Raw genomic sequence first — 14,563 nt, forward strand, 5'->3', positions numbered from 1 at the left:
CGTGAGGAAAGTGAGCTCATCGAGTTCTTCCCAAGAACTCTCGTCGCTCAACCTCTCCCTCTCTCTTCTCCCTTCCTCCTTCACCTCACTCGCACTTCCCACTTTACAACTCCACACAACCACAAGTGAGTCGTCTTACACCCACGATTAGGGAGACGAGTTGTCTAATCGTTCGTTTTCCTCCTTCGCGCAGACACCTTTTCATCGTTCAACAATGGCTTCCACCACCGCTACCTCTACCACCGAATCCATCACCAACACCATCTCTGACGCCGCCAACTACGTCAAAGGAATCCGTTGCCGGCTCTTCCGCTGAAGCCAAGAAGGAAGGAAACAAGTTCGTTCCGTTCTCTTCTCTCCTCTCTCCTCTTTCGTACTGACTCCTGCCTTTCTGTCATTGCAGGGAAGTGGCTAAAGGAAACACGGATGCGGGCATCGCTGACCGTGCTTCCGCTGGTCTGTCCGCTATCGGTAACAAGGTGAGTTTTCTTTTCTTTGCGCTTCGACTCCATCTTCGAAGCTGACATTTTTCTCGATCTCATAGACCGATGAATCCAAGCACGACTCGAAGGCTGACGCTTTCAAGACCTCGGCCAAGAGTGCGTCTCCCGTTTTATCTCTTTGACGAAACTCTTTCTGACAGTCTGACTCTCTCTTTGCAGACTAAAATCTCCTTAAAGGCTTAGTGTTCCCGTCGCGTCTTCGTCGCTGTTTTGTCTTTGTCGATTCCCCCCTTCTTTCTGTTTCGTTACCCTGTTCGTGAATATCGTGAAACAAATTCCAATACCTTTTTCCTGTTCATTCTTCTTCGTCCTTTGCGAGAGCCTCAGCGAGAGTGATACCTCCTAAGAGCAGCACTTCAACGCAGCGTGGTCGGCGAGTTGTCAATTTCCAGCTTCGATACCACGGATTCGCTCGCACTCGACCTGATCTGAGCTCGAAAGCGATTCGTTTCAATCATCTCTCATTTTGCGACAACATCGGCTCTGTGTATGTATAGGGCTTTGGCATTACTTCTTTCATTCATTAACACTACTTGATAAGATAGCTATATGCAAGACTCGAGTCGCTTAAAGGTGCTTCTTGAGGAATCCAACAGAGTTTTCGAAACAGTCATCGGCCGACTTGCGTTGCTTAGGGTCGGAAGGGTCAGCTCGGATAGCGAAACCGTGACCTCCCTCGTAGTCGATGAAGGTGAAGGCCTTGTTGTCGTTGAGGATTTCGGCAGACTTCTTGGCTAGCTCAGGGGTGAACTGTATCGTGACGAACATGCCGCATCAGCACCAGAAAAAGAGGCATTGGATAAGGTCGGAGACTAACCATGCCATCCTCGGAAGCGGTGTTGAAAAGGTAAGGAGTCGACTTCTTGTTGAGGGCTTCGATATCCTCGGGGACTTGGAGAAGGGAAGGGTGAGCAGTGATGGCGACGTCAATGGTGTCCTGATGGACATGCGTGGCGGTATGTCAGTATCACGAAGTCTACAGGACAACAAGAAAGAGAATGAACTCACGTTCAAAACCTTGTCGGTAGCAACTCGTCCACCGTAGCAGAACGAAACGCAACCGAATCGCTTGACACCCTCCGACTTGAGAGCGTCTTGAACCTTGTCGACGAGAGGAAGGGCGACCTCCTTGGGAGAGTGAGATTGAAGCCATACGCCCAAATCTAATTTGCCAGCTGCGTAAGCTTCCATCGATGCCGGGTCACCCTTGAGGTAGTCGACGACGTAGGTTGCGTATCCGTTGGCAGCGAACGAGTCGGCGAGGAGGAGACCGTTAGGCATCGTGTCGACACCGAAGATGCTTCATGAACGAAACGACAGGAAGTCAGCTTTGCCGAGCTCAGAAGGATAATTGTGAGAATGTTAGCTCACTCGGTGAAGAAGAGGAGAGCCTTGGTCTTGTCATAATCGCCCTTGGGAAGAGTAACGTCTGAAAACGAAAGAGGATGATTTCATCGGAGTTCGGGGAGGAGAAACGGACATCGTGAATCAGCTAACGTCTCAGCAAGCGGAGTTCTCGACGTGGGACTCACAGGTACGAACTCCACCAACCTCCTTGATGGATCCAACGGGAGTTCCTTCGTGCTGTAGGCGATTGAGGGGAAGAGAGAAACGAGTGAGTGGAGGTAGCCGAAAACAGATCACTCTTGAAACTGGGAGCTACAGCGAGCTAGAGAGTGTTAGAGAGCTTGAGCTTACGATGAAACCGGTAGCGCAGCAGGAAGAAAGAGACATGGTTGATAAAGGTGAGGAAAGGTGAGCAAGAGAGAGAGAGCAACTTTGTCGAACGAGACAGCCGACCAATCGATGACGAATCACTTGAACGTGATGCTTGAGCCTCTGCTCTTACTCAGCTCTACGATTCACGTCTTACTGGCGCCCTACACCAAAGTCGAAGAATCTTTCACACTTCATGCAGTGAGAGATCTGTTGTTGAAAGGGGTAAACAAGGAAGCGATCTCTCAGGTGGGTCTATCCTACTACGACCTCGGAAGTGCAGTGTGAGCTAACTCGTAGCCCCTCAGTATGATCACGTCGAATTCCCTGGAGCAGTACCTCGAAGTTTCGTCGGACCTGGAATGTTGAGTGTGATTTCCTATCCCTTTGTGCGGATAGCGGACGAGTTGGGGATGCTACGCTCTGGCTACGAGGTGCAGATACTAAGTAAGGACCAATATTTGAGCTCACCCGTTCGTTTGTGCTGACTCTCGGTTTTGCAGTTCGCCTCGTTCTCGCGCTGGTTCCCTCTCTCTCCCTCATCTTCCTCGCCCGTCGCGTGCGGTATGCCTTCGGTGCGAAAGTCGCTCGTGCCTTCGTCCTCATCTCCGCGACTCAATTCCACCTCCCGTTCTGGATTTCTCGAACCGTGCCAAACATGATCGCTTTTCCTCTCGGTTCGTCCCATCCTCGCACCCTTCTATTACACATGTAACTGACTTACTTCGCAATCATGACAGTGCAATGTGCCATCGCCCTCCTCATCGCGAGCCCGAAAGTACAGCTGAAAAAGACGAACGCGAGATTACCTCTTTTCGCATTCGCGATCTTTACTTTCGCGGCCCTCGTCCTCCGCCTCGAACTCGGAGCGCTCTTGGCCGCTTTCGCTTCCGAGCAGCTTGTCAGAGGGACCATCGGCTTCGTACCCTTGGTGACTTGCGGATTGGTTTCCGCAGTCGCTAGTCTAGGTGAGTTAGTTCCCGCGACGCTCTCGCGTCACAGAAGAGGCACTTACTCGCGGTCTATTACTCTAGCTTGTACCATGGCCGTCGACAGCTTCTTTTGGCAAAAGCCGATCGATTCTTTCTTCTGGCCGGAAGGATCGAGCTTCTTCTTCAACGTCGTCCAAGGCAAAGCTTCCGACTGGGGTGTACGTATCTTCTAATCTCTTATGCTCGATGTGATTCCTAATCCGATTGGTGGGACAGACATCGCCGTTTTACACCTATTTCGCCCTCTCCCTGCCGAAACTTCTCCTTCTCGCTCTCCCATTCGCGTTCATCTCGCTCTTCGTCGATCGTCGAGCTCGAAGAATCGGTATACCCGCCTTGGTCTACGTCGGGATCTTGAGCGGCCTTCAACACAAGGAATGGAGGTTCATCAGCTACGTCGTTCCCGTCTTGAACATTTGCGCCGCTTCCGGTATTCAGGCTATCGGGGCTCTGTGAGTACTCGGCTCCTACTGTCTCTCGATCCATAAGCGAAAGCTGACCTCACTCTACGGCATTAGATTCGCTTCGAAAAAGCTGCGAAGGGCTTGTTTGGCCGCGATCGTGACTGTCAACACCATCTTCACGATACTCGGCGTACTCGCGAGTCGGAATAACTATCCTGGGGGCGAGGCAATCAGGGTCCTAGAATCTCTCGTCCAAAAGAGCGGTCGAACCGGTAAGTCTCTCTCCCCTCTTCGCAACGACCCCGGGATTTCAGAATTCCCAAACTACGTGACTGATGCTTGGTCGTTACAGGAATCACGAATGTCCACGTTTCATCTCACGCCGCGATGAACGGTGCATCAAGTTTCCTCCTTACCGACAGTCCCTTCTCCGTGGACTCAGATTCACCATGGTATCTAACCCAGCGGAACAAGGTCGACTCTCCTACTTCTCGCGTCGCTTACAGCAAATCGGAATCTCCAATTCTCGACTCTCCTCAAGCTTTCGCAGACGCTTCGGAATCGTTCGACTATCTCATGGTAGATGCGACGGACTCGACATATCCCTCGGAGTGGGTTGAAGGTGGACTGTGGAAAGTGGTGGCAGAGGTGAATGGTTTCGGAGGATTTGGAAAACTTTGGCGAGGAGAAAAGTTCGGAACGAAAGAGGTTAGAAGTGTCGGTATTCTAGAGCGTCTGAGGTAATAGATAGATAGACTTCCTGCTGGTATATACTTGAAGAAGTGGCGAGTCCGCTCTCAGGAAAGTTGCTGCCGGGAGCTGAACAGTGCGCAAACAAAGTTTCTGCTCTCCCGCTGCGTTTCAGACTTACGACCATACCTCTGCATATCGGCTCGAAGCTCCTGCGCTCGACGCGCTGTCGCTCAAGATGCAGCTGCACTCCGAGAGTTTCGCTCGACATACCACGGCTCTTTCGCAAGAGTGACAGTTTCAAATGCCTCTTTTGTCCCCCTCCATCCCTCCTCGTCGACGATATAGCACGTAGTTGATTGGCTATCTCCCGAGTCTCGTTCGTCGACGTACTCAACAAGCAGGCGACCAACGTTTCAAATTCGGCGGCTTCGTTTGAACCAAAATTAGCGTTCGAGGTTTTGTTTGATCGAAGCTTTCTATCCTACGCAGTCCTGTGTCTCCATTACGAAAACCGGCGCACCAAAGGAGCTATCGTCTTTCGAATCGTCGATGCAAAGCACAAGATCGTGCGAGACTCGGGGGGGACTTCACCGTAGCGAAAAAGCTCGAAGTTCAGTGCACGTTCCAGTTAATGACTTCGTCGTTGTTAGCCCAACATTCTAGCTTCATCGTCCGCTTGTATAGGCCGCATGCTCCAGCGGAGGAGATACTGCATCCTCGGGGGCGAGCGGAATAACGGAGTACACTGAGAACTTGCGCAAACTGGAAACTTGTTCCCTCGAGAGTTCTCTTCGCTCTCTTGCATTTCCCGCGCTGTAACAGGCATTTGTCAACGACGATGAGCTCCGACTTGAAGCGTGCGAAGGAAAGCTTGTCTTCAGCTTAGCGCCTTAACGGTGCTAGCTTGGCGAGAATCGCTCGCGAGCACAATTCGCGAAAATCGTTGCGAACAGGAAATGTTCGCAAAGGAAGCTCAACCAAGCTGACTGGAGCGTCGTGCCGCGGTTTTTCGAATCGCTATTTCCGATCAGAAGCTAGTCGCAAGTTCGGGCAGAGTGAAGGAGTGAGAACCTGACGGAATGACTTTCGTTTGATTTTCGCCGAAAAAGAATCAATCAAAAAAAAATCCGAGATCGTTCGCGGTCGATCCTGCCCGACTTTCATCGCTAACTCGCTCGCGTTCGTCTCGACTCAGCTCTCCCTTCTCCTCCTTCTATACCACCTCTATCTTCTTTGCTCTCTCATCCAACCCACCCACTGCACACCACCGAAAGAGCAGAGAACCCAACAAAAAATGACGCCTCCTTCAACTTTCGACCAGCCGTCTTCGTCCGATGAAATCTACGACTTGTTGGGTATAGGATACGGTCCTGCCTCTGTTGCCATTGCGATCGCCCTTTCCGAATTCAACTCGAACGCCGCTTCTCCCCATTCTTCCTCACCGATTCAAGCTCCTCACTTCAGCTCTCTCGGAGGTCTCCAACAAGCGCTAGGTCATGATCGGGCCTCAGCTACGTCTCAATCCACTCAAGACTCACAATCTGACCGCTCAAACTTGCCCACCCGACCGATCAAAGCTGCGTTCATCGAAAAGCACTCTTCGTTCAAATGGCACCCTGGAATGATGTTAGAGGGATCGCGCATGCAGATTTCGTAAGTACCTTCTTCCTGTTCACTTCCTTGTAGTGTAGCTGAGCCTGAGGTCCCCCTTGATCGCAGATTCTTGAAAGATCTCGCTACTCTCCGAAATCCTCAATCTCCCTACACTTTCCTCTCCTACCTCGCTTCCTTCACGCCTTCCCGCCTCGTATCCTTCACCTCTCTCGGCACATTCACTCCTACCCGACGCGAGTTTTCGGATTACCTTCAATGGTGTGCGGAAAAGGCAGAAGTCGAAATCAAGGCAGCCGGTGGAACTCTTGGATTTGGGGAAGAAGTCGTCGCAGTCGAAGCTGTTAGACCTAGTCAAGATACAGAAGAGCAAGACTACAAGCTCTTGAAGGTCACTTCGAGGAGCGTCGAATCTGGCAAAGTCGTTTCTCGATTCACTCGCAACCTCGTCGTTTCCGCCGGTGGTTCTCCCAAGATCCCGCCTCCTCTTCAAACTCCCGACCTCTACGCAAGTCAACGAATCCTGCACACTTCTACCTTCCTCGACAAGATTGATTCGACTCTCGCTTCCGTTCTTCCTACCCCTAACTCCTCGTCATCTCGTCCCCTTCGATTCGCCGTCGTTGGAGGAGGTCAATCCGCGACTGAATGTTTCCTCGCCCTTCGTCGCAAACTCTCGACTCTCTTACCTCTCCTCAAAGCTCAAGGCCTCCTCACTCAGCGCCCGCAAATCGATCTCCTCATCCGACGTGCCGCGCTCCGACCTACTGATGAAGGTGCATTCTCGAATGAAGTCTTTGACCCCGAAATGAGTCATGCGATGTTCGGTCTCGACGATGAGAAGCGTAAAGTCGTCCTCGACGAGGCAAAGAGCACGAATTACTCCATCGTCAACCCTGTCACTCTCGCCGCCGTATGTCTCTCTTTCTTTCGTCACGGCCATAGACTGTTTACTGACACTCTCGATCCCGCTACAAGGTCTACGACGAGATGTACGCGCAGAAAGTCGAGGAGGACGTGACGGAACGAAACAGTTCGAAAGGAGAAGACGATTCTGCTCTACTGCTCGACCCTAAACTCAATATTTCGCCTTACACGACGCTTCTCTCCGCCTCGATCGCTCCTTCTTCGGCCATCCAACTCGAACTTCGAAATACAATCAAAGAGGAGAACCGCACGGTTGAATACGACGCGATCGTTTGCGGAACTGGTTACGATCGACAAGCCTACCGCAACTATTTGTTCCCTACTTCTGCCGCTGATACCGAAGACTCGACGTCTGTCAGCCTCACGAAACTCTTCTCGACTCCCGATTCCTCCTCGCCGGCTGAAGCCTCGATCTCCTCCATCCCCCGACTTCCCCTCGATGTCGACCTTCCTCCCTCGGCGTTCACCCGCCGAGTATCAGATGACTTCTCTACACCTTCTTTCCCTGCGACCCGATCGGCTTCCGTCGCTGGATCTGTTACTTCTTCGAGCGACGAAACCGATTCCCTTCGAACTCGCCGATCTGACGCTGTATCAACAAACCCTTCCACTTCTCCTTCGATCGCCTCAACACCATCGTCTTCCCTCGAACGATCTTCAAAACATTCTGCCGAACTGACGGTACCCGAATTCGTCGTTGGCGAGAACTACCGGCTGCAAATCCCTACAAAAACCCGAGACGACGTCCAATTCAAGCCTACGATCTGGTTGCAAGGAAGTTGTGAAAAGTCACACGGTATCAGCGATTCGCTGCTGAGGTTAGTCTCCCTCTCATTGATTTGTACGCCGTCTCTGCTTTACTGACCAGCTCTTCTTGCAACAGCGTTCTCGCAGTACGTTCTGGTGAGGTTGTCTCGGCCCTACTCCAAGAGGGCAACTTCGAACAATAAGCTTTGCGACCTCGTTTCCACCCCCGTCTTCCTATAATGTTACTTCCTGTCTCCACGGACCCTTAATCAGTATCCCCTGTTATAGCACTAGCCCTCTTGAATTTGTATTGTATCGATAGACATCATATCGAGCTGAGTTCGCAGCCCACAAAGTATGGTCAAATCTTGCGAAATTTTGAGTTTTGCAAACCTCGTTTCTTCGTCCGTCTCTTTCTTCTTCCTTTCTCGCTCTCGATCTACTCCGACTTCTTTCATTCACGATTGCTGCCGCTTCGACATCTCGACAGTCAACGTTCACATCCGATCCAAGCTCTGCCGTTCAACAATTCTGCGCAGCCTCCGTTTCACTCTTTCCAGTCAAACGTTCTCGTCCTCACAACCGACTCGAAGCGTTGGACAATGAGCTCATAGACTCGTCACGACGCGTAAGAGGGAACCACTCAAGGTGCAGGAAAACAGGGGTTGAGGAAGTCACCGCTGCGAATCCCTCCCTTCTCGCTAGCTTCAACGTTGAACGCGCTCGGGTACCGCCAAGCGCCTACAAAAATGGAAGCACCTCCTCTTCCTTCGATTCAACAGTCTCGCGTCCTCGTCGCCTCTTCATCTCTTTTCCTTCATCTCGAGCTCGATACGATTCAAGGCAGCAACTTGACGACCTCTAGACACTCCTTGAAGGCCCTCAAAACTCGTCACGACTCCCTCCTCTCAACACCTCGTCGCGGTCGAACCTTCATCTCGCTACCACTCCCCAAGGATGCCTAGCACAGAAGGAAGCTCATCTCGGACGAGTTTGATTCTTCATGGTATTGGGTTGATCGTGATCTACTCGTAAGCTGCAAGGAAGGAAGAAGGAGAAGCTTTGGGAGTTCGGAAATTTATCTTCCTTCGTTGCTAGATTGTATGGAGTACTGCAGGAGAAGATCATGAAGAGCTCGACGTACGGTGAGTTGGAAGAAAGCTGGAACGTTCGCTAGAAAGTTACTGATCGAACATATTGCACAGGGCCCGAACGCGAACATTTCACTTCTTCCTCTCTCCTTATCGTCGTGAATCGCCTCTTCTCAATTGGTGTCGGGCTCGCCATCCTCTTCTACAAGACCCGAACAGACGTGGAATCAGGCTCGTTCGTGCAGCGACTTACTCCCGCGAGCCCTCTATCAGCTTACGGAGCGGTCGCTGGTTTCAATTTCCTCTCGACCAGCTGTCAGTACCAGGCTCTACGCGTGCGTTTCGATCACTATACCTTCTAAATCCCAGAACCCAAGCTGACCCCGTTCGTTTTCGCTCAGTATGTCAGCTACACGACTCAATCACTCGCGAAAACTTCGAAAATGATTCCGGTTCTCGTTGTCGGAGCGCTCATCTATCGCAAGAAACATCTACCGCGGGAATGGGCAGCTGGCGGAGTCATCTTGGCTGGATGCGCCTGCTATCTTTTCTCGACTCCTCCAAAACCTCATGGATCGCACGCTTTGAGCTCGACGGATGAGGACAAGACGATGATGGATGGACTGATTGGAACGGCTTACCTTCTCGGCTATCTCTTCTTCGATGGACTCGTTTCGACTACTCGTAAGTTTCAAGTCCTCTTCCTCGAGATCTCGAATTGACCTCTCTCTTTCGTTTCGCACAGAGGAGAAAGTTTTCGGTAAAGTAGGCAGGATCCTGCTCCCGCTCTTGTCCCGACTGGTACTTACCTTTCTCAGCTGTCCCGTCGGTAGAACCCAGCTTCGTCCGACCCTTTCGGCCCGAAATCGCCTGTACTCGATCAAATGCTTTGGACGAACCTCTTCGCCGGGTTGATCGCTTTCGCCGTCTCGCTCACTTCGATCGCGACCGGCACATTTTGGAACAACGTGCACCTGCTCCTCACCGACGTCAACCTCTTGTGGGATGTTTGCGTGTTCTCGGCAGCGAGCGCCGGAGGTTTGATCGTCTTGTTGAATTGTATCGCTTCTTTCGTATGTTCATCTCGCTCTCCAGGCTCTGCGACCTCGAGCTCACAGTCGTTTCTCACGCAGGGAGCGTTGACGAGTTCGCTGATCATGACAATTCGCCAATTCCTTTCGATTCTAATCAATGCGGGTATTTTTGGAAACTTCTCGAGCGTTTCTTCAATCGGTTGGATGGGGGTCTTCTGGGTCGCATCGGGTATCTGGATCAAGATCAACCGCAAGTACGATCAACAGCCCAAATCGTCAACCACCATTTTCGACGCGAACGGCGAACGGGACGGCATGCTCGAAAAGGAGAACGTAGCGGAAACGACGACGAAGGAAACCTCCTCGGAATCAAATAGATCGAGACAATGTAAGTTCGGCTCTAGACTCTTGCCTCTCGTTGCGCTAATCGCTGACTCAGGGACTTTGTTGCGTTCTTTCGTTTCTCCAGATTTCGCTCAATATCTCGTTCCAGTCCTCATCCCTATCGTCCTCGCAATCTTCATTTCTTTTTTCCTCGATCCGACTTACACTTCCTCCCTCGGTCAATTTGGAACCAGTCACGACAACACGAGTTTCGACTCGTTCGCACCGGTTCCTCAAGTTGTCGAGCCAACATCACTGGAAGTCACCGAGGCATTCGAGGTCTCGATAGAGCCGCAGAATGTAGAAGATGACAACGACGATGATGAGGAAGACGAGGAGGAGAACGAAGAAACACCTACTCTGTCAGCTAAAGAGGAGGAAGAACAAGTGAACTCTGCCGAAGCCTCTGAAGCCGCGGCTCTCTCGATCTCAGTCGAAGGAGGTCGCTGGGACGCCGAACTTCATAGCGCGATGGGACCGACCTGTCGAGCGGATCTCACCACAGTTCCGTACAAAGCGAAGATTCGAACTGGTTTCGTATCTTATCCTCGATCCGGCAACTCTTACATTCGAAGCCTGCTCGAACGAGCGACTGGTTATCAAACGAGTTCGATCTATTGCGATCGAGGTTTACAGCGTACTTTCGTTGGGGAATGCAACAAGCAACTCGACTTCTTCGTCAAGGTGAGTCTTCTTTCGTCGGACTTCTCTCGCTCGATAACTGACTGACCTGTCGCCCTTCGAGTATAGACTCATTTCCCTGCGATCCCTCGTACGATCCGACCCGATATGAAAGCCCTTCGCAACTACTTTACCAAGTTCGACCAGGTTGTCCTCGTAACTCGAAATCCGCTCGATGCGATCGCGTCCTGGTGGCATCTTTCGCACGTTCCGAGAACTCCCGAAGGCTATCAGAACCATGAAGGTGAGCTCCTGCATCGTCCGGGTATTTTATTTGCTTCGATACTGACTTCCCTCTCGTCGAATTCGCAGCGAAACTTGACATCGGCAAATTCGGAGAAGCCCAGCGCGCCGATGTCCTCGACCTTGCTGAACGGTGGAGACGACACTCGGTGTACTGGCAACAGGCTCCGATTCTTACCCACACTTTACGCTACGAAGACTTGAAAGCGCAACCCATTCCTCACGTTGGTTCTCTCCCTTTCCTTCCACGGTAGATCCGTGCTGACTGGATTCGTGCTATTGCAGATGATGAGTCTTGTCTCCTACTTGCTCCCTGACGAGGAACTCCCTCCGCTTGCCGATATTGCGCAAGTCACCTTCCCCTATCTCTCGCCGAGGCTCCCCATTCTGACACTTGTTCACACTCTCATAGATGTATCGCCGAGCACGACGAGCACTTGCAAGCGTACCATTCACGTCGTTCTTCAGATTTCGCAACTTGGGATCAATACGAGGAAGATCTCCGAATGGAAGTTCTCAAGATCGTCCGTCGTCCATTCTGCTCGTTCGGATATCAACACGTGCTACGGAACGCAAAGGGAGACGTCGCAGAGTAACTCCCGTCTCCTCTTGTATGTCTCGGACTCTGAGCTGATGCTTCCGTTCGAGCAGAATGCAAAACTTTTGCGATCCTGTTCGACTTGCGGATACGGAATATAACGAGGCAGCAGAAGTATGGATGTAGATAGGATTGATTATGTTCGGCTTGTACGAGTATTCTTTATTTTGACTAGCATCGAGATACTAGAGCGCAGCGAGAACGAGAGAGGAAGTCACTTCACGAGAGGCACTTCATCTACTTGCGTTGACGAATCCTCCAGAAGTCCAGGGCGGGTGAAGAAGGAAGCGCAGAGTTATTAGAGGGAACGGTCGGTTGCGCGACGAGCGCAATTTGTGTGCGAGATGCTCTCGTGTGAAGAGAAACCGAAATGGTTTAAAGACTGCTTGATATTATTGCTTTAGGACAACGCTACGAATCGTAGGCACGGAAGTATTAGGAACAGGAGAGCTTCGGAGAACCAGGGCGTTCAGGGTGAAGCGATTAGTCTGTTTAAGGGGAAAGTAGAGAATTAGCTCGTTTTCGATGACGCTTCTGGGCGTGAAGACGAAAGGAACGCACTCTTCATTGACTGCTTGTGGGCCTCAGCCTTGCTGTTGGCCTTCTCCTCGTCGACCTGGGGAGGGAGAAAAGCGGGTCAGCGAAAGTGAAAATGAAAACGAAAACTTGCGAAAAGAGACTCACCTTGTTGCCGACAGCGGATAGACCAGCGGAAGCACGGTCAGTGAGCGAAGCCCCGGTGTTTCCCTTAGCAATCTCCCTGAAAGGATATACAAAGAGGAGTCAGTACGAAAGCGAGAGAGGAGAAGAGAGGAAAGACGACTGACTTGTTTCCTTCCTTCTTTGCCTCAGCGGACGATCCGGTGACGGACTCAGCGACGTAGTTGACGGCGTCAGAGATGGTGTTGGTGATTGACTCAGTGGTCGAAGTAGCAGTGGAAGAGGCCATTGTGAATAAGAGTAAGTGTCTAAAGGCGGCGATGAATGGGACGGATCAGTGACCGATTGCATAGTGCAGAAGCCGAGGCGTACTCACGAGTGTGGTTTGTAGTTGAAGGTGATGAAAGTGTTGCGGTGAAGAATGGGAAAGAGAAAGAGGATCGAACGAAACGGGGACGTTCAACTCGGAGTGGGGAACTTAGGGAAAATCGAGTGACGTAATCCCCCACTTTCCAGATCAAGCACTGCCTCACATGCTCACTCTTTACTGTACGTCGATCGAGACTTACCGTAACGCTTTCGCAAATCCAACTAGGCTGAGCACGGCCGCTCTTTAATCTCTGTGCAGTCCTTCAATCGTGTAAGGCGGGGGGCTCAGACGCATCGCGCGACGCAAACGACCCATAGGAGAAACAGCTCACTTGGAGTCCATTCTGCCCTCGACGCCGCAATCGTCTGCTAAGAGCCGCGCGAGTGCTCAAGGCCTCGGTTGACATCTATAGCTGGCAAATATGAGCTGTCTGGTAGCCTGCCCGAGCCCCAAGGAGCTTCCCGGCGCGAGAGCGACGGAAAACGAGAAGTCGCACGGTTCACATTTTGAGCGAAGAACGACCTATCGCCTCCATTCCATCAGGTTCATTCCGTGTAATAGTTGCCCGTCCGTCTGTTCATCTCCGACTCGATCGGGATGCTTCCACGATCTCACGGAGGAGGTGCTCAACCTTCGCCATTGTCCGCTTCTTGCGCTTCTTCCTCGTTGTCAAAACCTTGCCCACAGTCTCACCTGAGTTGCGGCTTGCCTCAGTGAAGAAGCCAGTACCACTCTGACTCCAAGCAACGCAAGTCTGCCGATGACTGTTTCGAAAACTCTGTTGGATTCCTCAAGAAGCACCTTTATGCGACTCGAGTCTTGCATATAGCTTTCTTATCGAGTAGTGTTAATGAATGAAATAAGTAGAATCAAAGCCCTATACATACTCAGAGTCGATGTTGTGGGAGAGAGGTTTGAACCGAACCTGACTTTCGAGCTCAGATCAGGTCGAGTGCGAGCGAATCCGTGGTATCGAAGCTCGGACAAGTCGCGACTCGCTGACCACGATGCGTTGTGAGCGCTGCTCTTAGGTATCACTCTCGCTGAAGCTCTCGGAAAGAACGAAAACAATGAAGGGACAAAAGGTATTGAAATTTGTTTCACGAATTTGAGTTCACGAACAGGGTAACGAAACAGAAAGGAGGGGGGAATCGACAAAGACAGAACAGCGACGAAGACGCGACGAGAACACTAAGCCTTGAACAAGAGTTTAGTCTGCGAAAGGAGAGAGTCAGACTGTCAGTCGGGCGTCTGCTGGAGACGGACGAGAAAGAAACGCACTCTTGGCGGAGGTCTTGAAAGCGTCAGCCTTCGAGTCGTGCTTGGATTCATCAGCCTATGAAGAGTGAGAAAGATGTCAGCGACGAAGACGAGATTGAGGCGCAAATGAAAAGAAAACTCACCTTGTTGCCGATAGCTGAGAGACCAGCGGAAGCACGGTCTGTGAGGCTGGCGTTCGTTTCTCCCTTAGCCACTTCCCTGCAATGATAGAAAGGGAGGAGTCAGTACGAAAGAGGAGAGAGGAGAGGAGAGAACGAAACGAACTTGTTTCCTTCCTTCTTGGCTTCAGCGGAAGAACCAGCAAGGGATTCCTTGACATAGTTGGCGGCGTCAGAGATGGTGTTGGTGATGGACTCGGTGGTAGAGGTAGCGGTGGTGGAAGCCATTGTTGAACGATGAAAAGGTGTCTGCGCGAAGAAGGAAAACGAACGATCAGACAAATTGTCTCACTGTGTCTAACTGTCGGAGGACTCACTTGTGGTTGTGTCGAGTTGTAAAGTGGGAAATGCGAGTGAGGTGAAGAGAGAGAAGAGAGAGGGAGGGAAAGGTTGAGCGACGAGAGTTTCTTGGGAAACTCGATGAGCTCACTTTCTCGTCTTTCCTCGCTCACACTTTTCGCGAACGACTT

General features: G+C 51.4%; 7 protein-coding genes across 7 annotated transcripts; 4 read left to right on the forward strand and 3 right to left on the reverse strand.

Moving 5' to 3' along the window:
* Positions 1–214: 214 nt before the first annotated feature.
* Positions 215–667, forward strand: JCM6883_000788 (uncharacterized protein; the record flags this gene model as incomplete). The annotated part of the gene is made up of 5 exons (XM_076635621.1): positions 215–283; positions 327–337; positions 404–479; positions 545–599; positions 663–667. 5 exons carry the CDS (start codon positions 215–217, stop codon positions 665–667), a joined length of 216 nt encoding a protein of 71 aa, XP_076484390.1.
* Positions 668–1,070: 403 nt separating this feature from the next.
* Positions 1,071–2,237, reverse strand: AIM2 (the record flags this gene model as incomplete). Its single annotated transcript, XM_076635622.1, has 6 exons — positions 1,071–1,253; positions 1,321–1,440; positions 1,512–1,803; positions 1,875–1,932; positions 2,036–2,087; positions 2,202–2,237. The coding sequence occupies 6 exons, from the start codon at positions 2,235–2,237 to the stop codon at positions 1,071–1,073; spliced, it is 741 nt and encodes a 246-aa protein (XP_076484391.1).
* A 93-nt stretch (positions 2,238–2,330) lies between these two features.
* Positions 2,331–4,359, forward strand: ALG12 (dolichyl-P-Man:Man(7)GlcNAc(2)-PP-dolichol alpha-1,6-mannosyltransferase; the record flags this gene model as incomplete). Its single annotated transcript, XM_076635623.1, has 8 exons — positions 2,331–2,468; positions 2,528–2,666; positions 2,723–2,896; positions 2,960–3,187; positions 3,254–3,369; positions 3,428–3,663; positions 3,730–3,887; positions 3,968–4,359. 8 exons carry the CDS (start codon positions 2,331–2,333, stop codon positions 4,357–4,359), a joined length of 1,581 nt encoding a protein of 526 aa, XP_076484392.1.
* A 1,243-nt stretch (positions 4,360–5,602) lies between these two features.
* On the forward strand, positions 5,603–7,796 carry JCM6883_000791 (uncharacterized protein; the record flags this gene model as incomplete). The annotated part of the gene is made up of 4 exons (XM_076635624.1): positions 5,603–5,961; positions 6,028–6,832; positions 6,898–7,664; positions 7,730–7,796. The coding sequence occupies 4 exons, from the start codon at positions 5,603–5,605 to the stop codon at positions 7,794–7,796; spliced, it is 1,998 nt and encodes a 665-aa protein (XP_076484393.1).
* A 754-nt stretch (positions 7,797–8,550) lies between these two features.
* On the forward strand, positions 8,551–11,750 carry JCM6883_000792 (uncharacterized protein; the record flags this gene model as incomplete). Its single annotated transcript, XM_076635625.1, has 13 exons — positions 8,551–8,624; positions 8,692–8,738; positions 8,799–9,019; positions 9,086–9,368; positions 9,430–9,449; positions 9,518–9,757; positions 9,818–10,106; positions 10,188–10,786; positions 10,853–11,027; positions 11,096–11,250; positions 11,312–11,373; positions 11,439–11,618; positions 11,678–11,750. The coding sequence occupies 13 exons, from the start codon at positions 8,551–8,553 to the stop codon at positions 11,748–11,750; spliced, it is 2,418 nt and encodes an 805-aa protein (XP_076484394.1).
* A 385-nt stretch (positions 11,751–12,135) lies between these two features.
* On the reverse strand, positions 12,136–12,573 carry JCM6883_000793 (uncharacterized protein; the record flags this gene model as incomplete). The annotated part of the gene is made up of 3 exons (XM_076635626.1): positions 12,136–12,240; positions 12,309–12,384; positions 12,452–12,573. 3 exons carry the CDS (start codon positions 12,571–12,573, stop codon positions 12,136–12,138), a joined length of 303 nt encoding a protein of 100 aa, XP_076484395.1.
* A 1,291-nt stretch (positions 12,574–13,864) lies between these two features.
* On the reverse strand, positions 13,865–14,321 carry JCM6883_000794 (uncharacterized protein; the record flags this gene model as incomplete). Its single annotated transcript, XM_076635627.1, has 4 exons — positions 13,865–13,869; positions 13,936–13,990; positions 14,058–14,133; positions 14,200–14,321. 4 exons carry the CDS (start codon positions 14,319–14,321, stop codon positions 13,865–13,867), a joined length of 258 nt encoding a protein of 85 aa, XP_076484396.1.
* Between the last annotated feature and the right edge of the window lie 242 nt (positions 14,322–14,563).

Source organism: Sporobolomyces salmoneus (assembly GCF_050403485.1).
Source record: "Sporobolomyces salmoneus JCM6883 DNA, S_salmoneus_JCM6883_v1_ctg122, whole genome shotgun sequence".
NCBI lineage: Eukaryota > Fungi > Basidiomycota > Microbotryomycetes > Sporidiobolales > Sporidiobolaceae > Sporobolomyces > Sporobolomyces salmoneus.